We start from the raw sequence: 24,555 nt of genomic DNA, 5'->3' as shown, positions 1-24,555 counted from the left end.
CTTTTGCGGTGTTTCCAGGACGATACGATATGTGTACCTAAAAATGCGCGTATGAAAAGGGTCGGCAACGCTCCTGCGATTCCATTGACACTGCAGATGTCCTCCAGGTTTGTCCTCATCTTCCATAAAAAATATATATAATATAATAGAGAAGGATTCTATTCGCGTATAAAGGTCATACCTCATTGGATCAACCCAAAACCCGACCCGCGCTATATCGTCTCGTGCGGTTGCTATAATTCGTCTTGTATGGATAAACGCTCATTACATTGGCATTGATTGTGGAATGGGTGGTAGTTTTTTACTTTCAATTCAATTGATGAAATTTCAAAGTGATGTGACATCCTATTTTGAATAAAAATATTTGAATTTGAATTAACTTTGTATTTTCATCGAACCATACAACTTTCACTGGCAAAATGCTTGTTCCTACTGGACGACGAACCAATGGGAGGCTCCTTTGCACAGAATGCCAGGTAGATTATGGGTACCACAACGGTGCCTTTTTCTGACGTGAAGCAGTAATATGTAAGCATTAGTGTGTTTAGATCTGAAGGGCGCCGTAGCTAGTGAAATTACTGGGCAAATGATATTTAACATCTTATGTCACAAGTGGTTGAGCGCTATTGTAAAAAAGTACAAATGTCATATTGATTTTTTTTATACCAATAAGGGACGAGATGAGTAGCGTTGAGCTGATGGTGCCGCTCAGGAATCTTAAAAAAACCCAAATATTTTGAGCGGCACTGCATTGTAATGGGCAGGGCGTAACAATAACCATCAGTTGAACGTCTTGCTCATCTTGCCCCTTAATGACATAAAAAAAACTACGAGATAGAGCGGGTCTAATGCGCTACGACCTTTACTTTACTTTCAACCAGTGATTACTAATGACTGTGAATATATTATCATAATTTGTACTCAAACTTTACTTAAAAAAATACAAAGTAAACTGAAACATCTGATTACCGAGTACTGAATGTAAATCGATTCAAAGATTTTGAGATTATTTGCAATTTACTCCGAGCTCGGGGATTTTACCAATCGACACTGAGGCGTGGTTAAATTCCAAAGATTAGCTACAGCTAATCAATAGATAAAATACTGATCGAATTTTTGTGAGACTCCCGGTCCACAAAAAATCATCTTGTTTCTTTTAATGTTATCATAAATTTGAATTAAAATAAATTTATTATTAAGGGACGAGACGAGCAGGACGTTCAACCGATGGTAATTGATACGCGCTGCCTATTGCAATGCAGTGCCGCTCAGGATTCTTGAAAAACCCAATAATTCTGAGTGGCACTACAATTGCGCTCGTCACCTTGTTGAGTCACATTTTCTAGTAATTTCACTAGCTACGGCTCCCTTCAGACCGAAACACAATAATGCTTACACATTACTGCTTTACGGCAGAAATAGGTACCGTTGTGGTACCCATAATCTAGCCGGCATCCTGTGCAAAGGAGCCTCCCATTGGTGGTCAACTATTTTGAAACACGAGAGAAATAATTTAGACATACGATGTTAAGTCTCATTTGCCCAGTAATTTCACTAGCTACAGCGCCCTTCAGACCGAAACACAATAATGCTTACAAATTACGCCTTCACGGCAGAAAAAAGAGCCGTTGTGGTACTCATAATCTAGCCGGCGTCCTGTGCACAGGAGCCTTCCACTGGTAAAAAGAGTGGTTAAAGTATTTCCTGTTTTATTTTAAAAAACTGATAGTATGGCGTGCTATTCAGAGAAAGGACCCCTTTTTGCTCATTAGCTGACCAAAGCCTGTTTGTCCGACGTGAATGGTAATATGAATGTTTTTATAAAGGTCATGCTAATTAATAATGTGAGTTGTCATACTCGGCGGACATTATTTACGGCGTCTGTACACGATACGATGTGACGCTCTTCATAGACGGGCCTTCCAAATAAACTTGGTATAAAGTTATAGCTGATAATAAACCAACGAATATTTTTTTATGAAAAAAAGGGACGGGATGAGCAGGACGTTCCGCTGATTGTAATTGATACGCCCTGCCTATTACAATGCAGTGCTACTCGGGATTCTCGACAAACCCAAAATAGACCCAGACATAAGATGTTAAGTCTCATTTGCCGATTAATTTCACTAGCTACGGCGCGCTTCAGACCTAAACACAGTAATGCTTACACATTACTGCTTCACGTCAGATAAAGGTACCGTTGTGGTACCCACAATCTAGCCGGCATCCTGTGCAAAGGACTGGAAAGGACCTACCGCTGTTGTGCAACATATTGACTATCGGCCGTTTTCAATAACATATCTATCCCTAATTTAACTTACGGATACACTGCTGTTACCGTTTAATGACAAGATCTTATCTATATATATCGTAGACAACACTGTCAATACAATGATAATTCTGAGGTTTTCCGAATGCAAAAAACGCGGGAAACGTTATAAGTCTGAACAATCATAAGCAGAATGTATTCTTGGTTTAACCTCAGGTATAACTTAAACCAAGTTTATTTGAAAGGCCGTGTGTTTTTACGTTGGTTTGGGGACTTGGCCCCTTATGTAATTACTTTATTTATCTATACCTAAATATAACGACATGAGCCAATTACAAAAGCAATTAATTAATTAAATCAAACAACATTAGTTCCTACACAAACAATAAGGACAAAAGGTACCTTTATAAACGAAAACTAAAACATCCAAACACCGTTCATCCCATACACAGACAGACAAAAAAAGCGCGCGAGAGAACGAGGAGAAGAGAGAAGAACATCTCTAACGGAGATACAACGAGAAATTTGTGATAATTTTCATTCAAGTTTAATGACTCTACAAAGCGCAGCTCCGGCCACATATGGAGTGCTGCTGTCATCTATGGTCTGGCCCACCCCAGTATCAGCTCGATTCATTTCATCGCAGAGCAGCTCAAATCGTCGGAGACCCAGTGCCCTGTGAACGGCTGGATCACTTAGGGTTCCGTAGAGACGTCGCTTCATTGTGGGTCTACCGCATTTATCACGGGGAACGTTCCGAAGAGCTGTTTCACCTGATTTCTGCCGCCTTCGCGCGACACGCCACAAATTAGGGTATCAACCCCACCATGTGGATGTGAGGCGGGGCGGTCCTCCAAAGTGCCGTTTTAAAGGAAATTTCTTCTATATACTACAAATCTATGGAATGAGCTTCCGAGTGCGGTGTTTCCGGGACGATACGACATAGGTAACTTTAAAAAAAACCTTTACAAAAAAGAAAAACTGATGAGGCATTGGCTAATAACTCCGTTTAGAAGCATAATCCATTTCTAAATCCGGAAAATATACCAAATCTAAGCATTTCCGAAATCCAATGACGAACCCATGAACAGATATTTTATTTAAATTCCAATTCGTTCCGTAATTTAAGAATAGTATATTTCTTATCAATTATTCCATATAATAATTACACACATGGACCGGAATACTCAATGTCCACTAACATTGCTACCAACATTAAGGCGATTTTAATCAAACCGTCTGAACATGTTTAATACCTTTATTTATTTATTTACGGTTTGTGTGGATTGATGCATCTACTGTACCATGGCCTAATATTATTGTTGATACAGTAGTATTCGGCCATGACTGTACTCAATAAACTCTTGGTTTTTGCGTATTCATTTACATTTTTTTTGAGTATTATTGTTGCATCACTTTACTTATATTGTAACTGAAATGATTTGCGAGTGGGTGCCTGTCACAATGAGTTTCTTGCCTTCTTCTTCTTATTAAAGCTCAACTCTCAAAGGCGGTGGATATAAAAACTCATTTCCCTGACCTCATGAATAAAGTGATTTTGATTTGATTACCCTAATTTTATGTTATGTTTTTTTTAAAGTGATAACCCTCACTTCTAGGATTAATACACAAATAAAATTTGAAAAAAAAAAAAAAAATGAACGATGCGGGATTCGAACCCAAGACCTCCGGCGTTCCGTGTCGGTGCTGTAGATGAAGCCACAACCTGAGAGTTGAACAAAGCAAACAGAATTTTATAACGAAGCGGTACTCGAACGGTTAGCTACTGACCTAACCGTTCAACTAACTAACTGTAGTTAGAGCACCGGCACGGAACGCCGGAGGTCGTGGATTCGAATCCCGCATCGTTCATAAAATTTTGTTTATCAAATTTTATTTGTGTACCCTAATATTATTATTATTTGAGCTTGTGATTACTGTTAGTAAAAAAATTCATTTCGAATTCGCTTTAAATTTTTAAGTTGAATCGAATTAAAATCGCTGCATGTGAACACGTTCTTATTTAGATTTCTATGAATAACACAAATATATAAGTTTCTTCAAATATTATAAATCGTTAATTTCAAATCAATAAACACGCGTCATTAAGATAATATGTATTCTATAGTCCAATGTAATTAATTTTGAACACAATTTTACATAAACAGATGGAATCGGTTGTAAATTATTATCACTATTTTATTCCGCGTGTAGACAACCTTGTCTGACTTATAAGAAGCAATTATATGAGAATATTATCTAATATATAAAAGTCTGATGTCGCGGTGTTTGTAGTTAAACTCCTTCGAAACGGCTTGACCGATTCTCATGAAATTTTGAGTGCATATTGGGTAGGTTTGAGTCCACGACAATTTTTAATTTTTTGACATTTTTCTTCAATTTGTTTGATTGTGAGTCAGCATTAAAAAATACATACAACTTCAAATTTTCACCCATCTACGATGAACAGTTACTTTTGTATCGCGATTTTAATATCGGCAATACAACGTTTGCTGGGTCAGCTAGTATATATATATAATTAAGAATAACTTATAAGTCTCTTGTGCCCGTTCTTCTCAGGTATGAGGCAGTCTATTTTGAATGGGTTGTGGTAGTTTTTGACGTTCAATAAGTGTTTTTGAATCCTACAAAATATTTGAATTTGAATATAAAATTATCTTTATAAGTAATAATCAAAGAAAAATGAGAAAAACATGTAATTAATACAGAACTTGATTTTATTTATATTGTCACTCTTTAGCTGACCCCGAAAAAGAGAGATGTTCTGCCATTAGACAAAAAGAATATGAAAGTATTCGGGAATATTTTTTTAAGTATTAAAATGTATACAGTATTTTATCCTTAACAGATAAACATGTGCCATCGTGGACTTTGCTGTAGACCTATAGAAGATACACAATTCCACCATATACGATTTTGTAATATCTTAAAGGGACAAAGACAGCGTTTTCTTTGAAAGCTCCAAGGCTGCTTATTTTCCGACACCTCCAAAAATATCATTAACGTATACAAAAATGTATACAAAAACTTAAACAAGCCTTCTTCGAGCACCACAAAACAGAATGAAAATGGGCGCAGAAGTTTTTGAGTTTATCGCGAGCAGACAGATAGACAGACCCGGCAGAGGACTTTGTTTTATAATATGTAGTGATAACTATAAATTTATAAATGACTATTAGCTGCTACTCCAGGAGTCCATTATTGGGGCTTCTGTAAAACAGAGCTAAATTAGCGCCACGCCAGTGCAGCTTATTACTAAGTGAACTCCGTTTGGTGACAATAATTTGCCGCAAACTTTTTAGTTATAAATTGTCACGGACAAGTAAAATTAGAAGGACTCCGTGTCACCTTACATAACAGTGAGGCACCAAAACAAGCAACGTGTAAATACATAGCCCCACGCATACACTAACACTAAAACAAGCCAATGAGATTTGCCATCGTCTGTGACAGATCAGTTTGCGTCGCAATAAAATATTTAAAAAATGCCGTCGTGCGTTGTGAAAAATTGTAAAAACAATACTATAAAAGTATTTGTGGATATATAATTATTTAAGGGAGAAAAAATTGTGTATCTGATATATCCCGTAACCGCACACACACTAGCATAAAGGTGCTTCACTTGCTAATATCACGGCGCGGAGTCCTTCTTTTACTAGTCCGTGTTAACTGTGTTATTTAATTAGTTTTTATTATGTCTAAGACTTTATTATACATCCTGTTTTTTTATTTAATTTCGTTATTCTAGTTTAATTTATTTTGATAACGGAAGCCAGGGCGTTTACTAGTTTTATATAAAGAATAACAGCAAGTGAACACAGAAGAACATCGCCATCACAAACCATTGTTATTTATTTAAGTTATGGCGAAAAGCTGTTAAAGTACCTAAATCTTATATTCAGAAAATGTGAGACCTCCTCGGTTTACTGAAGGAGCGTCTGAACTTGCAATAAAATGAAATCAGATCACAATAACATTATTCATTTAAGTCACAGATATGATACTTATGAATGTCAAAATTTAGTTTTTTTCTCATATAATCTATTGCTACATCGTATGTTGTATTCAAAGCGCGGTCAAAACACAATTGAACGAAAACTCTGCCTTTTTCGAAATTTTCGAGCGTGATAACGGAATGGTGGAAATCGAATGGCCAAAAATATTACCTATATCTCTGATAATCAGATTCGTCTTTGTCCCGATCCGACAGCTGGTTGGGGCACGCCTTGTTGCTGAGGAGGCTCAGGTACGAAAGCGATGGATACGAGTCGCACAGCTTATTAATTAACGCTTCTAGATTCACAATCTGAAAAATATTATAAACGTTAATATTTCGGTTATTTGTCCCCTAGATGGTGTACAAAGCGAACACACGAGATCTGCTTAAGAAGACGAAGCGTACGCTTTTCTTTGCGATTCTAATCCTGGTTTTGTCTAATCTTCAGATCCCAACGAAGTGTGTGGCAAATTCAGTAAAATTTTTGACGTATGATATGCTGTTGAAACCGCGATTCGTGGCATCTTTGTCGTGCAGCAGATCTATTTTTTGTTTATCGGGCTGGTATATACTGATAATATGCAAGGAAATAAATACTAAAGACAACTAGTATTGGTGCGAAATTGCAGCGTAGAGAAGTAAATTTCTATGGCTAGTGTATTCAACAGCCTACGAAATAAATAATACGCGCGAAATAAATGTACACAATGTCTGTAATGTTGCTAATATTAATTTTGTTAATTTAAAGGGGCATTTATCACGACAACAAGCTTAATATTAAATATGCTGTAATTTGGGCATTTTTCACTTAACACTTTGAAATTGCGTGGCGTTGTATTCAAAGCGCGGTCAAAACCGAACGAAAACTCTGCCTGATAGACGCGTACGCAAAGTTCTGCTTCAGGCAATTTCGAGCGTAATAACGCGATTATAACTTTTAGAAAATTTTATTTTATCAGGTACTTAAGTGTTTTTGCGATTTAAAATACAGAATAATGTCTAAAAACGGCGACAATATTATTAAACTTCTGAGTCAGTAGAATTACAAATAGAGTATTTTTAATTCCACTAATTGTTATGACATGAATAATTCCTAAAAGCCGATGTCGTTTATTCCTCTGGTGTTGCAGCATCACTAATATATTCTACCATAACTTAATATTTCTTTTTAATTACTGAATCCACCATATGTGCGAAAAAAGTAGAGCTCGTTAGAAGAACATACAAGAAACTCAACGATCACTCTTTTCAATCAATAGGGTATTTTACAATGGCTGTAATATACAAAATAAATTAGTTTGTAAGTTGCTGCATCTTAAATATCAAACTTTTTAAATATCAAAAAAGTAATTAAGAATAAAATGTATAAAATATAAATTTTAAATTAAACCTTGCTATATGTTACCGGGACACCACGGTGGCACTGGCGCAACCAGTCGCTTCTACCAACAAAATATATACAGCTCTACAGAGAGTTACTCCCCTGGTGTCCGTTTGGTTACTCAACCAATTTAGTGGCCCAACCAGCTCGGACGCGTCATGACTCTGGTATCTGTATGGTCAGTCGCGCCACCGTGGCGTTCCGGTGAGATATAGCCCTTAGTGCTCGAACTTATTGGTAATGAAAGGATGCTTCGTGAAAATGATGGTCGTGATTACTATCATTATTAGTAATCGCATCCGAAACATATTAAAGAAACTGGTATACCTGGTTGTTATTTAACGAAAGTGTTTTGAGGTAGGGGAGAGGTGGGAATGTCACTGTGTCACCCAACTTGTTATTGTCGAGTACTAATTCTTCTAGCCTGGTAAACCTCTCCAGCCCTTTCAGCGTCTCTATACTGTTAAAACTGTAAATAATATTTATATAATACAACATTGAAAAGTATGTATCACAAAACATATTTTTTTATAACTGACTGTGGTTCTTGTATAAATCTTGACCTTGTATAAACAAATCACACGGCCTAGTAAAAAATAAGGACTCCGTATCACTTTACATAACAGTGTAGCACCAAAACAACCGATTAACGTGTAAATAAATAGCCCCACGCACACACTTGCACTACTACAGGCCGATAGGCGGCCATTATGAGAATTGTCCTCGTCTGTGACAGAACAGTTTGCGTCTCAATAAAATATTTTAAAAATGCCGTCGTGCGTTGGGCAAACGATACTATATAAGTATTTGTGGCCATAAATGATCATTTAAAGTAGAAAAAATTGTGTAACTAATATCCCCCGTAACCGCACACACTCTTGCTAATATCACGGCGCGCAGTTGTTTTTTTTTAATCGTCCGTAACAAATCGTTGTAATTTTGAAACAAAGATAGTAAGCAGTGTCTCGATATCCAGATATCAAATACAATTTACTCACAACTTATTATCAGTGACTTAAAAATAAAATAGGATTTATAGTAGTATGTAGTTATTTCGAAAGATTAAAAAAAAACTCATAATAATGTCCGTATTACCCTAGATTTAACATTAATGCGTATACTATTAGTTCTCTAAAGACATTGATATGTGCACTGTACATGATACTCTTAAACCCGCTTATAATATGGGCCTTTAGGAATTCGCTATTTATCAAAAATATAACCGACATGACATTATTTAAAAAGAAAGAAAGAAAGAAAATTATTTATTTGTGAGGTTTAATAGTATTGATGCATATAAAACGGTATTAAACTAAATCCAAAAGACTTAAAAATTAAACGTTAACAAAATTATGGAATATTATTTTCGTTACGTCACAAAGTGGTACCAACTCAGCATGTTTGCTGGTTTGGAAAGCAGCGCTGGTCTTCCGTTGGGCCATTTGGTAAAATTTGGTTCTGGACAACAACGATCTGGTAACAGAGACAGCTGCCGAGAGACGGAGATTGACCCCTTTTATATAAAAAAAATATTCAAATAATCCTGACCTAATCGCTTTTCAGTCGTCATTTAAAATATTCCATTTAAATAACTGAATCTACCATATTATGTACGGAAAAGTAGAGCTTCTGAGAAGTAAATACATGAAACTGAACGTGTACTCTTCTAAATCAATGTGGATTTTACAATAGCTATAATATACACAACACATTAGTTTGTAAGCTGTCGCATCCAAAATATGAAGAGTGTTCAAAGTTAAAAGCGTTTTAAATATCAATTTTTTCACAAAAAGCAGGGATGCAGGCAAAAATCGTCACCTTTTTGCTCTTAATAGTGATTTTCATTATTATAACACTAGAAATAAGGGGTTGCTTGTAACTAATTCTAGTAGGCTTCATAAGATACATAATAGCTTTAAGGGTAAATGAATACACTTCTATAATAAAGTCCCAGCCACTGTTCAGGCATTATCTATAAATAAATTTAAATGTTTTATAAAAAAAATGGCTCTGCCGTAAATCCTATTACTCCACTGCTGAATATGTAATTGATCGGACAGCCTGGGACTAGATTGTGATTATTTTATAGCGATAGAAATGACTGTACAATATTGTATATTTTTATTGAAAAGAGCGCAAAAAAAAAAGAATGCTGGGAGAGTTTCTTGCGCCGCTTCTTCTCTCTCAGAGCGCCATTTGTTTCCGAAGCGGTAGTAGTATCTAGAAGTTATTAGAAATGACATCAAAAAGAATTCTAAAGGAATCAATTTTAAGAAAATAAATGTCTTTTTATGCAACAACGATTCATAATTTTGCCGATACGATACCGATTATCTAGAAAATAATCGACGATACAAATTCCGATGTTGATCGCTTAGTAGAGAAAAAAACAAACATCGATGTAAGCCCAACTGCACACCTACACAATAATATTTATTGGAAGTTTGTATATTTTTTATAATGCCTAAAACTAGCTCAGCCCTAGACCTAGCAATAGACATTTCGACGTATGAATTGTTTGTGTAGAAGCCCAACCTTGGATGGAGTAGCGTTAAAACAAAAGTAATAAATCGATACAAAAATTTTAATTTACTTTATCTTCATAACGCCAATAGTCCAATGGCGTGGAATATTTGGGTTGCGTGGGGCAGCGCTGCCGACATTAATACAATATTTGTGCAGCAGAAGAAGGCTATTCGCGCTATTTATAACCTAGGCCCTAAGGAATCATTGAGAGCAAAATTCAAAGAAATTAACATCTTGAGAAGCAACTTCTCAATATATTCTTGATAATGTAATGTATGTTCATAGGCACATAAGTGAACTTGTACCAGAAAGTGTCATAACCATAATGTTAAAACCAGGAACAGACATAAGCTTATAATGCCTACTACTCGACTAAGTCGAGTTAGCAAGTCTTTTGTGGGGCGATGTTTATGCTTTTATAACAGGACCCCAGAAAATGTTCAAAGCAAAAGTATTAAGTTATTCAAAAGAATTGTTAAAAAACGTTTGTGTGGTAAAGGTTACTATAACATAAATGACTTTCTTAATGATACCACAGATTGGGAATGGAGCGACCGCCCTCAGGCTATTAGAACATATTTTTGATGAAAAAAAAAGCCCGCTGAGTTTGTTGCGTCCATTATTCTCAGGCCTGAGGCATTCATTTTGGCATCAATAATTTGATGATGAATTTGAATAAAAATATTTGAATTTGAAATCTTAACGAGGTCGCTTCGCGGGCTTTTCGAAATAATCGGCAATGTTGATATATCGGCCTGCCGGTTATATCGGTATCGTTACATCCTTAATATGAAGTAGACGGTATAAATATACATTGTCGTTTATTGAATGTAGCAACCCAACAGCTTAAATATATTGTTTGTGTGAGGGTGTTTCAAGAACATTATGTTCATAACCAGTCTTAATAATTAGTAATCCAACGAATACCTTAAATTAATAACCATAAAAGATCGACCTGCCACCACAAGAAGCACACGAGTTGACGCATTGCATTAAACTATTACTATGAATCTATCATGTATGGGGGGTTCCAACCATAGTCACCGACATAGCCCAAATGATTGCGAAACTGAAGTGGCAGGGGGCAGGGCACATAGTTCGATGGACAGATGGCCGTTGGGGCAGTAAATTCTTCGAACGGCGACCACGTACCGGAAGACGCAGTGTTGGTACGCCCCCTCAAGATGGACCAACGATCTGGTCAAGATCGCCGGAATACGTTGTATGAGGGCAGCGCAGGACCGATCGTCATGGAAATCTTTGGGGGAGGCCTTTTTCCAGCAGTCTTCCGGCTGATGATGATTACTAAGAATATAAACCAAAATATCTGGAACTAAATAATGATTGTAGCACGATTGCAGTTCATCCTATTGGATTTTAGCCACATTGGGCACTTTGAGTATATCTGAATAGTAAAATTGAATGGATTTAGCGAAAAGTTGAATGAATATACTGTGCAATGTTGTAATAGTGTTTTTGTTTGATTAAAATATTATTGAAAATAGGTTTTAAAAATAAATTGACATTAATTGTTTCTAAACATTATGAAATTTCAAATTTTAATACTAAGAGTTCTAAGTTTTCACTTCTATCGGCAGTCCCTACAACTGCCAATTTATATTAATTTACTCAGTAAGGCTTCTTTAACTTAAGATGAAAGATTTGAATACGAAGCTCAGAAAATCAAAGGCTGGAAATTTTAATAGCATTTGTCACAATGAATCTCCTGTAATTCCTGATAATTATGTAAGAAATAAGCAAGACTAATTACCAAGTGTTTACTTAGGACACGAAACATAATTCATAATGCTAAAACAGCAGCCTTTTATGAATATTCAAATTGTTTAAGACTAGGAACAGAGATCTGATGGTGTTGCAAATATGTTTTAGTTTTAATATTCCGATATTGTCTTTAATTTATAGACTTTACGATGGTTTTCATTATTGAAGTTTATTCATAGACCAGTAGTAACTATCAAGGAAAGTCAAAGGTTAACTAAGTTACATAAAATCAAATCGAAATATTTATTGAACTCATAGCATTGATTAACAATGGCTTAAGTTCTACTAAGATACGCGGAGAGCATTGAAATTGTATAATTCATTCAATTATTATTTAATATTCCTTTTTTGTTTGTAATTTTTCCTTTTCCTGTTTCGTCTTATTAGTGTGAGTGGCACTGCCGTGCTAATTGGACAATAAATAAATAAATAAAATACCTTCGTATCATGGCGGCAGCACACTATCTGCGTGTACTCTCGCCATGTTTCTCTTTTCGCCAAATCCGCTTCGTTGCTCCACTTGACTTGTATGAGACGTCTGCAGAGGAGAGAGAGAGAGAGAAAGCTTGCCGCTGCGCTAAAGTAACTCGCGCGAGGGTACAGAAATGGCAAAATTTGGGGCTGAGAGCACACGAGGCGAGAGGAGGCTCAGCGAGACGAAGCGAGTGATACATCTACACTCTCGCACTCTTCAATCCTCGCGGTCCCTCGACGAGAGTGTACATCCGCCATTATAAAAATACAGGAGTGTATAATTGTATAGTAAGCACGCACGGGACATGAGGTACTGCTATAGCTTTTACAGCCATGTAATTTTTGATTAAATGCGTTTTCGGAAATGAACAATATAAACCAAAATACACTTCATTTTCGCTGTACATTAAGTCACACACGCAATGGTCACCAGACTGGTAATCAAAATGTAATAAAACGGCTTCAAGTTATTGTTTTGCATTTCAAGATCTCTTTTTAGTACATTGCGATTCGCGTAGGTAAGAAAAGTCAAGCCAGTGCTGTAAAGCTCAACTTATTGTTACAAGTTGTTGTTGTTGTTGAATCTCAAATTAAATTTCTTTGTTTCACAGAGATGTCCGAACTTTGAATAAAAAAAAATTCCGTAATTATTTAGCAATAATAACATTTTTATAGATAAGAAATTTGTTCTAACAAACCAGTCTACTTTTCAGTTGGTCATAATGTGCGGTTGTTGAACGTATCATAGAGGGTTTATGATATTTGAGAATTATATAAAAAATAATTTTTTATCGATTCATTTGATCTGTATAGACTTCTTCAATAAGACGTCTTTCGGGTGACTTTAGAATCTATCGGAAATAAGCGAATTATAACTTGCCGTAAAACGAACAGTTTTACAATATTCCTGAATTACCATGACGGTAGTTGTGAAATTTTTCATGAGTCACCTAACATGGATGAGAATTGAGACGTTGTCTATTAGGCGTTGTATATAATATCACCTCAATACATAGGCTGCACTAAAATTATTGTGAATGGAATATTTCCACTGTTCCTGTCACATTAAAATCTTTTTAATTGAAAACCCCTTGGCTTTAAAAATCGAATACCATTTATTTATTTAAAAAAAGATTCTCAGTCTTGTCAAACTTGTTTAGTCGTTGAGAAAATGGAATTGACTCGAGAAAATTCTAGAGCGATGATTTATTATGACTTTCGAAGTGGTTTAACACAAAAACAGTGGTCTTGTTGGTTGATTTCTGCATTTGGTGATGAAGCACCATCCAAAACCACAATTTATCGCTGGTTGCTGAATTTTAACGTGGACGTGTCAAGCTCAGTGATGATCCCTGTCAAGGTCGTCCAAAAACTGCAGTCACCAAAGAAAACGTTGATGCTGTGCGTAAGCTGATTGAGGAAGATCGACATGTGACATACCGCGAAATTCAGGCAACTTTAGACATTGGCATGAGTCAAATACAAATAATCTTGCATGAACAATGAGGTGTAAAAAAGTTGTTTTCCCGATGGATACCGCATTTGCTCTGTGAAGAGCAAAAATCGGCTCACGTTACTTGGTGCGTCAAAACTCTCGAAAGATTCCACGCAGGATCCTCAAATGCTGTATACAACATCGTATCAGGTGACGAATCCTGGATATACGCGTACGAACCCGAAACAAAAACCAGTCATGAGTTTGGGTGATCGCAAATGAGTTAAAGCCAACAAAAATTGTTCGTTCACGGAGTGTTGCAAAAAAAATGGTGGCCACCTTTGTCTCCAAAACTAGCCGTGTTGCGACTATTCCTCTTGAGGGACAAAAAACGGTTAATGCAGAATGGTATGCTAGCATTTGTTTGCCACAGGTCGTTTCTGAACCCATAAAAAGAACTGCAACCGCCGCATCATCCTCCATCACGACAATGCGAGTTCTCACACCGCGCACAGAACAAAAGAGTTTTTAGAGCAAGAAAACATAGAATTATTAGACCATCCGCCGTACAGACCCGACCTAAGCCCTAATGATTTCTAAACTTTCCCTAAAATAAAGAATAAATTGCGTGGTAAGAGATTTTCATCACCTGAAGAAGCTGTGGACGCCTACAAAACGGCCATTTTGGAGACCCCAACTTCCATCACTACCAATTGGTTTCATCACACCAATTTGTTCCATCGTATGGAAAAATATGTCAAATTTCGCGGAGAATACTTAGAACAGCAATAAAAACATTGTTAAATAGTAATGTTGTGTCACTTCCTTGATTCCCGAAATTTTCAGTGCCGCCCTCGTATAAATTAAATCTTCGTGAATATTGAATAAACTATAACAGCCTACACTGAGTCATAATATGATGAGAGAAAATATTGTTAAATTAAACGTGGATCGCGTTAATACGCCAGGATCACTCCCAATAGACACGCTGAGTAGATTCGAATCGATTAACAGAATTCATTCGATCTGAATTAATCCGGCTGTACCCGAATGTACTATCAAACTTGGCCATGCTTCGACGTAGCTCATTGTATCAAAGTTTAATTGAATTAGGGCGGATTCGACCAAACACGACGCTACACGAGATTCGATTCGATATACGGGGATAATTTTAATCCCCGAATTTATCCCTTGGATATTTTCATTTCCGTTTTCTCCGCTATCTCCGAATTGGTTTATTTTTTTATTACACCAACAAAGTATACTCTAATTCATGTAAAAAAAAATATAGACAAAAATACAAGTTCTTATGTGAAAAGCAAATAAGTACATTAAAAAGAAAAAATTTCTATGTTTTAAAAATTAAATCACGATTATGTCATAAATGCAAAATTATATCACAATTATTGAATTAAATTAAATTACAATACATTTACAGATTTAAAAGTGAATGATGAACGAATGTATAAACCAACAAAAATCCCTGTTCTATTCTTTCTTGTAACGTGATATAAAATGCCATAACAATTCAATTTTTTAGGATAATTCAGTTATACAAATGATTTGTGTTTTCTTTAGTGTTAATTCCGCCAATATTTGTCTTTAAACGATTCGACACGTGTTTCGCCTCTACACGAGGCATCCTCAGGACGAGATGTCTCGCCAAAATCTGGCAGGAGACTCAGACTCTCGAAACACTTGTCGAATTGTTTAAAGACAAATATTGGCGGAATTAACACTTAAGAAAACTTAAATCATTTGTATAATTATGGATTTCCGCAAGGTAACGCCTACATCAATATTTTTTTTTTTGATAATACTATTGCCAACTCAGCCCTCTCATTCACATCGGCCAGCGACGAATTCGACTCAACCGGGCGCGCCTCGGTCGTAGATGACGCAATGAAGCGCATGCGAGTCGACGTGTAAGTAATATATTATGAAATATAACGAAATATACATCACTAGTTTTTATAACCAAACAACTGTTAAGAGAAAACACGCAAACAAGGTGTTTTTAGACAAGTTTTGTGGTGAAAATATAGCATTTGGAGCTATGAAACACTACTTAATCATGTTACTCATATCCTTAAGTCTTATTTGTAGGTTGCTAATGATTGCTGTTGGTTATAGTTAACACTCCAGAGCCATTTTGAACTACCACTTTTCTTTGCAGTTAAACAAGTTTTTTGGCATGGCGTGACGCATTTGTTTAGTACTACTCTCAGAAAAGTTATTCTTATAGCTTGTACTTTTTTATGTAGGTACATTTATTCAGATAAGAAATGAATAACGAGCATATAAACTGTTTGCAACTGTTAAAATGTTACGCTTTCCACGCAAGAATTTTTAAAATATTGGCTTTGTTACATAGATGGCGGCCGAGAGCCGTTAACTCATATCGCTCAAGGTCACTGGCATTTAGTGTCGCCTTAAGAGATCGTTAATCAGCAGTAATTTTTGTGTGCACTGGAAAATATTAATCTTATCAAAAATCCTTCCTAAAATTTATGGACTGTTTAAAATTCAAAATAAAAACTGTACATTGAATAGGTATGTTTTAAACTTTATATATATATACTTAGTCAGGCCATAAATACTGTTACAATTAAAAATAAACAACATATTACATTTGAATTTGGTATCTGTCATTTTTATATGATTGTTCATTGAGTTTTCTCATTTTGGCGCCAATACATTGTACAATATTTTGCGATATTAAAACGGAGTGAGGTGATAAAGAGAACCGAATCGCTGTGATTGCATTACACAAAGTAGGCATGGAGCCAAATGCAATTTTTAAATTGTTTGTGTACCGGACTATTGATAGGTACAATGAGACCTCTTCTGTTTGTGACAGAAAAAGATCTGGCCGTCTACGTAGTGTTCGTACGAAAAAAGTGGTCGGAAATCAAAGAATTCGAAGAAATCCTGTCCGAAAGCAAAAGATTTTATCTCGGCAGATGAAGATAGCACTACGGTTTTAACCATGTCGCGTATTTTAAAAGATGACTTAGGACTCGCACAGAATGTAGCCTAAATTAAAAAAAAAACGTAACCATCTATGTTTTCATTACGTAATAGTTAATTTAATCCCAATTTGCCGTAGGTATCTGTATTTACATCAAACATATGTATATTACACTATAGGGATTTGATGTAATGGTGATAAGGGTTCATTTGTGGCTATAACATGGTTCATTATGCATCACTGAAATGTCATTGCTTGCAGCGGCGTCGTGTGCCGGGTCGTCGGGGAACGACGGCTGGTCTACGCGTGAAGTCGTTAACGGGTGCTGGTTGTGGTGCCACGTCGACCTGTTATAGTTAATAAATCATTGTAATTGTTGGATGTTATTACTAATTATTACAATTATCATGTTCACGAAGCATCCTTCTACAAACAATGAATTCAAGCTCTCAAGGTTGATGCATCAAAAACAGGGTAATTTATATTTATACTTTGATAACAAAAGTTGTAGATCTTTTTATTACTCACAACTTTGCCATTTAACTTTTTTTTTCGATAGTACTTGTAGTTTTGCCCTTTTCCACTTCCCGACATCAGATCACCCATAATTTATTTTTTCTTTTTCATAAATAATAAGAGTCACCCCTAAATATTAATTTTGACAATTTTTTTCATCTTTATTTTTTTTATGATTCAGCTTTAAAAAATACACACAACTTCAAATTTTCACCCGTCTACGATCAACACCTATTCTTGTATCGCGATTTTAATATTATTCAATTCCATCCACAGATACGCACTAGAGTTGCAAGATGGCAATCGAATATAATGATTTATGTACGATATATTTGGTAGTTATGAGAATCGTTTGCCATCTATTGTTTATACCCCAAAAATTTTAAATATTGTTTTTTTTTTTTATTATTACTTTATGTGGTAATAAATGGTTTGCTGGGTCAGCTAATAGTATTATAAAATGTGTGAATGTAAGTTAATTTGTTACGTTTTCACGCCTAAACCCCCGAACTGATTTTGACAAAATTTAGTACAGAGATAGACTAGGGCTTGAAAAAGGAAATAAGCAAACTTTTATTGAAAGATAATAAATGGAGGGCTTGAAATAGGGGATGGCAGTTTGTATGGACATTCGTCATTATCGAAGATAAAACCATGATACTTTGTATTTAGGCACTTAATAAGAAATAATTTATAAACATTTGTTCGAGCATTTTTGAAACTTTGACCTACATGCGGATGAAATAGGAGATTAAAGTTCACAGGGAAATACTATAGCGCTGTATCATAGAAGAGCGCTGCCAGCAGCGGAAAGAGCATTTTGTATGTGTATTATTTGAAAAGAATCCTAAAAGATTGCCCAAGTAAATATTCAATGCGGACGAAGTCGCGGGCTTAAGCTAGTAAGCAATATGTCTATTTGTAATAATTTTGCATACTCTTAGTTTATTCTCAGTAATAATCTCAGGTATAAAACTTTACCGAAAGATTAAAGACAAATATCAGAAATCAGATTTAGTCTTATCTTAAGTCAGAAGATTGTATACAATCTGTCTTTTGTGTCGTTGTTAAGCTTAGGGTAAAGTAGAATGATGAATTATCATGCTGTGTACACACAGTGTAAAATAAACAAATATGGAATATATTAATGTATGTGTTGACACAAGTATGTACAAAGATTTTCTTGAGGTGCGTAAATTGCGGTATTTTGCCTTGTGATCTACTATATAAATAGTAGTTAAAAACTAAAAAACACGCTTCTTATAGAAAACCGACCCAAAAAATAGAAAATTTATAATTAACATCAATTCCTGCCTTATAGACGAAAGATGAAAATTATATAAATTAAAAAAAATCTTATTGTGCGAATTGAACAATGGAATACTGTTATCAAATTAATGTATTGTCATCCGCCCTCGATAAATCTACGAATTCTGAACGAAATTTGGCCGTTTAAAGTGGGTCAAAACGCCGCCCAAATGAGTCGGTTACAAACAAACATACATACAGGTGGAGCTAATAAAAAGCGTGTAATAAAAGGAATAATCACTACATATTATAAAACAAAGTCCTCCGCTACGTCTTATAATCTAACCAAAAAATTTGCAACTCGATTTATACCACATTTTAACCGACACATTGGTATAGGCCGACCGTTTACCTGAGTCCTCGCCTGCGGGCGGGGTACAGGGGCGCGGGGGTATGACGACAAAGGGGACTGAGACAGGTGCGGGCGGCGGGGGCGCTTGGTGAAATAAGCGATAACAAAAATTCTCCCGCCGCCGCTCACAAATACACAGGTTGATACATTTATAAAACGTTTCGATTTCTTTATCTGCATTGTAATAGTGTTTAGTTTGCCCTCTCCGCTGCACGAAATAATTATTTCCAGCAGCATATTATGCTGAGCCAACTTCCCTTCTTCTTAATGTATGTTTATAATATATTGATTTTGTATATTTAAATCTAAGCAAACGCGGGGACCGTAGCGTATTGGAAATTGTCTGTTACCGAGTGTCTGATGTGGATTGTCTTAGTTGTAAGTTTCACGTTTTTGTGACTTCAAGTAAATTCAATAAACCACATCTTAATAAGTTTCATTTAAAAATTACGCTCAAGCAGAGATGAGTTAGAGAGAGATGGGTTAAATATGCGGGGCCCCCTTTCGCGCGGGGCCCTTAGCAATTGCTATTGTAACTACGTGGTTAAACCGGCACTGCTATAAGCTCGTGATAAAGATGCTTATTTTATATATTGTAACAAATAAAGTGAAGTGAGGAGCGGATGTCAGAGAGGTGCCGCTATTGTAGCGGTGTGAAGTGTGAGGCGATTACTGAAGGGGCAAGGAGAGGAGAGTAGAGGGGTGGCGAAGGCTATATAATGTCTTGCTCATGATTAAATTAATTATGCTGCAGTGTTAGTGTTGTAAAATAATTACAAGAGTATATATTTGAAAATTATAATTATAAAATCTGAAATACATATAGTGATTTGTGATGGAAAACTGTTTTTATTTTCCTTGACTGCTTTACAATATTTTAAGCAATTTATTTGAGATTTGTTCGGGCGTGTGAACACATCTTAGGATTACAATCTTATAGAATTCCACACAATTGATCTCATCAATATGGACAAAGTTCGACCTTTCCTTTTTAGTGTTGTCTTAGGCTGGGGTTAGGGTAATCGAGAAAAGGAACCCTTTTTATCTTTTACTATACATAAATCACAGTAAAAACTAAATAGCCTGCGTCATATTTTGGCTGTGTTTCGGCTCGATTTATTTGTTAACTTTAACCAATGACGTTCTATATACATATGGAGATATCATTCGCAGTCTGAAAGGCAAAAGTGTGCTTAAAGACAATGTAAGCACACTTTTCTCCTTAGTCGTGTGTCAATCAACAAGCCTAATTGTGCTATAAAATGATTGTGTGGTTTTATGAACCCACGGTAAAAGTGAAACTATTTTTCACATTATAGACATTTAACTAAAAATTTTTGGAATAATAATATTCCATTAGTGATTAGGGTATAAATACCGCTTTATAAATCTTAATTGTATACTTAGAAAATTGGAATGATAATGGGAAATAATAAAAGTAGACTAAGTCTCCTTTAATAAATAACAAACAACACTTACATTAAACACTGACAAAAACAAACAAAATAGCGTGGAGCACTGGCACAAATGAGTAATAGTCTATACACTACACGGTCAGCTGCTGCGAACTATAGGCGCCGCCCGACCGTCACGCGACATGCAACGCACAGACGGAAAAGTTTGAGACGATGTAATAAAAGTTTCACTTTAAAAAGTACTCAAATAATACGTTTACCACCAATTGACCAATAATATTTTAAACAGTAAGTACGGAATAAACGCAGAAATTTATAGACATAGCAGTCGAAGCTTATTAAGATGTGATTTGTGGCATGGGCCCACTGACTTGTATAAATACCACTGGACATGCTGTTCCATATGTTTGACAGCAATTTTTTGTGCCTGTTTGAAGCGCCACTCGCGAGCGTCCAGAGAACTAACTAGTTTTGACGTATAATTTCGAATTTGACGTATAGTTATGGATTTCCGCAAAGTAACGCCTACTTCAATAATATTTTTTTTGACGTATAATATAAATGGCTGCGAGAGAAGCGTACAATTTCGGTCGTTTTCCGTGTTATTTATACTTCAGGAATCAACGTAATAAAGTACACATTATTTTTGTTAATAGTTTTCCTATTAATGTTTAAGCTGAGGTTGTCATTTCTGGTTTTAGTACCGCAGACTCTCGCTACATGGCCAACAGCGCCAAAATGGCGAATACCTAGTATCTAGTGGTATATAGTAGAGGTCAGTGCATGTGCCATATTTTGGCTTTTTTTGTATTTTTTATTTATACTTAAATTGTCTATAATATATTGTATAGAACGTCATTGAGTTTAACAGATAAAGTCGTACCATTGATTTATTGTATGTTGTTCTCTTCGCATTATCTATCTGTATTACTAAATCTCTAACGGCCATTCCCAATATACTATATACTGATAGAGATAAATTACTACCTTCTACTGTCAGTAATTAGCTGTCAATAATCTGAAGCTTTCCCAATATACCCGATAAGTCATTCTTATCGCCTTATATAGAGACGCGTGAATTGAAATTTCCATACAAATTGACATTCCATTGACAGACAGCGTGTACGGATAAGGTGAGTTACCGTCGATAACTTTATTGGGACGGAAAGGTCAACGATAGTTACGATTTTTATCTCAAGTAGGCCACAACCGGAGATAGACTGAATATTGAGAACGGCCATAAATGGGTATATATGATAAGGGCCTATAACTATGGTGGATCTTCTATTTCCTTTCATTTTTAGTAATACACATCTTTCCTAAGTTTGATTCTTATCAACAGAGTCCATTGGTTCAATAATACAGGATGTATTTTTTTTTGAAAAATCGTTCGGGTCGATTTCCGTCAAAAGTTCAAGACTTTTCTTTAACGGCCGTACCCAATATTCAGTCTATTTCTTACTTAAGTTAAAAATCGTAACCATCGTTGACTTTTTTGTCGCTAACTTATCGACGATAACTCACCTTATCCGTACACGCTGTCAGTCAATGGGAGGACGTATAGCTTACCAACGATAGCCTTCTAGAGTTAAATAATAATAGAGTAGTTATCTAAAACCTTTTACGTCCGTTCCCAATATTCAGTCTATCTCTTACTTGAGATAAAAAATTGTAACTATCATTGAATTTTCTGTCCCAATAAACTTATCGACGATAACTCACCTAATCCGTACAAGCTGCCTGTCAATGGGAGGACATATAGCTTGCCAACGATAGAAGTTTTGTATGGAAATTGCAATTCACGCGTCCCAATATAAGGTGATAAGAATGACTTATCGGGTAAATTGGGACAGCTACAGATTACTGACAGTAGAAGGTAGTAATTTATCTCTATCTGTAGATAGTATATTTAAACGGCCGTAAGAGTCGTAGTTTCCGACTTGGCCATCACAGCCCTTCTCAAAAAACCACCCTGTAGACGAACAAGTCAATCTTTTGTTATTGTAACCGATTTTGAATGACAAGTCTTAAAGGGGAGCTAAGCTGAGAATAAGATAATTAGTATTTTGAATATTTAACGATTAGATGTAGACGTACACATTGACAAATCAAAATTGATCACGCATTATCGGGCTGTCACGTCGTCTACATGCTAATCTATGCATACATATAAATAAAATTGGAGTGTCTGTTTGTAATATGTAAATAACCGTTTTTTACAACATGCATATGAACATACACCAAAATAACATTTTTTACAATTTTTATCTGTCTGTCTGTTTGTTCCGGCTAATCTCTGTAATGGCTGGACCGATTTTGACGGGACTTTTATTGGCAGGTAGCTGATGTAATAAGGAGTAACTTAGGCTAACGTTTATTTTAGAAAAAAAAATAATGCAGCAAGGTCCAAGAAACGGTCTAACTCTAAAAATAAGTTATATGACAAAACAACGTTTGCCGGGTCAGCTATATATTCTATGTATATGGTACATCCCTACTAATATTATAAATACGAATGTATGTTTGTTTGTTACGCTTTCACGCCTAAACTACCGAACCGATTTTGATGAAATTTACCATAGAGATAGACAAGAGCTTGAGAAGGGACATAGGCTACCTTTTATCGTGAATAAAAGGCTTTGCGGGGTTGAAATAGGGGGTGGATATTTGTATGCAAGTTCGTCATTATCGAAGATAGCACCATGAAAATTTGATAAGAAATAAATAAATATTTGTTCTAGCGTTTTTTAAATTTAGACCTGTGTGGGGTTGAAAAAGGGGGATGAAAGTTCTATAGTTGGTAGCTTATAAAAATGTATTAACCAGAGCAGTTTGTTATGTATTATTTTCAAAGTGAGTATATCTTAATCTTTATATATAAAAATGAATTGCTGTTCGTTAGTCTCGCTAAAACTCGAGAACGACTGGACCGATTTGGCTCATTTTGGTCTTGAATTATTTGTGGAAGTCCAGGGAAGGTTTAAAAGGTGAATAAATAGGAAAATGCTGCCAAATTAAATAAAAACAACAATTTTGTTTTTCCTTTGATGTGTCCATACATAATTTCTATGAGAGAATTTATTGACGCACGGTTTGACAGTTCTGCTGTGAAACAATTTCATTACGACAGCAGGGTGCATATTTTACGAAGTAATTTTTGATGTTATGATATATTATTGAAAAATTCATATAAAAACATTATTTTATTTATTATATACAGAACAACGTCTGTCGGGCCAGCTAGTATATATATATAAAAATGAATGCGCCTCTCTCTCCCCAAGGGAAGGTCGCCTTCGATGTAGGCTTAGAGGGCACCTGCCCAAAGCCAACTGCAGGTGGTGATTAGTGGGTAGGCACCTAGGTTTTCACGTGAGTCCCACATAACCAACGCATACTTAGGCTGCGTTGGTATGCATGAGCATTCAGCACCTCCCTCCCGTCGTTATCCCGGAGGGTAGCCCATTACCTTGCTTGGGTGCAAAAAAAAAAAAAAAACTGTTCGTTAGTCTCGCAAAAACTCGAGAACGGCTGGACCGATTTGGCTAATTCTGGTCTTGAATTATTTGTGGAAATCCAGGGAAGGTTTAAAAGGTGAATAAATATGAAAATTATCGGAATTAAATTAAAACATCATTTTTATTTTATCTTTGATGTGTCCCCCGTCATTCAGAAATCCAGATCCGCAATAAGGTTAACAATATAATAATAATGTTTGGTAGTTCTGAGAATCAGACGTCATCTGATTTTATGCCCTAAAAATTTTAATTATTGATTTTTTTCTTATTACTTTATATGGCAATACAACGTTTCAAATTCAAATCACAAACGTTTTTTAACAATTCTTTTAAATTTCGTAACACATTTGTTTTGTACATTTTCTGGGATCATAGTGTAGAAGCATATACATCGCCCAACAAAAGACTTACTAACTCGACCCAACCGAGTAGTAGGCATAACAAGTTTATGTATGTTCCTCGTGTTAACATTATGAATGTCACAGTTTCTAGAAAATTCCTCAATGTGCTTATGAACATACAGAACATTATCAAAAATGTATTGAGAAGAAACAGTCAAAATGTTTATTTCTTTAAATATTTCTCTTAAT

At 35.6% G+C, this 24,555-nt stretch overlaps 1 protein-coding gene across 2 annotated transcripts in view; it reads right to left on the bottom strand.

Annotated features, from left to right (window-relative positions):
• The window catches only part of LOC126979996 (leucine-rich melanocyte differentiation-associated protein-like), a 64,121-nt gene that overhangs the window by 7,809 nt on the left and 31,757 nt on the right, over positions 1 to 24,555 (bottom strand). Inside the window, exons 2-4 of one of the 2 annotated variants that reach the window (XM_050829617.1) lie at positions 12,415 to 12,514; positions 7,996 to 8,137; positions 6,457 to 6,596 (exon numbers count right to left, since the gene is read on the bottom strand). In XM_050829617.1, the coding sequence (XP_050685574.1) occupies positions 6,457 to 6,596; positions 7,996 to 8,137; positions 12,415 to 12,425 (293 nt within the window). In that variant the 5' untranslated portion in view covers positions 12,426 to 12,514. The remainder of the gene's footprint in view (positions 1 to 6,456; positions 6,597 to 7,995; positions 8,138 to 12,414; positions 12,515 to 24,555) is intronic. The other variant, XM_050829610.1, reaches the window with a different exon arrangement.

The sequence above is a fragment of the Leptidea sinapis genome, chromosome 1 (genome assembly GCF_905404315.1).
Source record: "Leptidea sinapis chromosome 1, ilLepSina1.1, whole genome shotgun sequence".
Classification (NCBI taxonomy): Eukaryota; Metazoa; Arthropoda; class Insecta; order Lepidoptera; family Pieridae; genus Leptidea; species Leptidea sinapis.
This window is presented reverse-complemented; position numbering and strand designations above follow the sequence as displayed.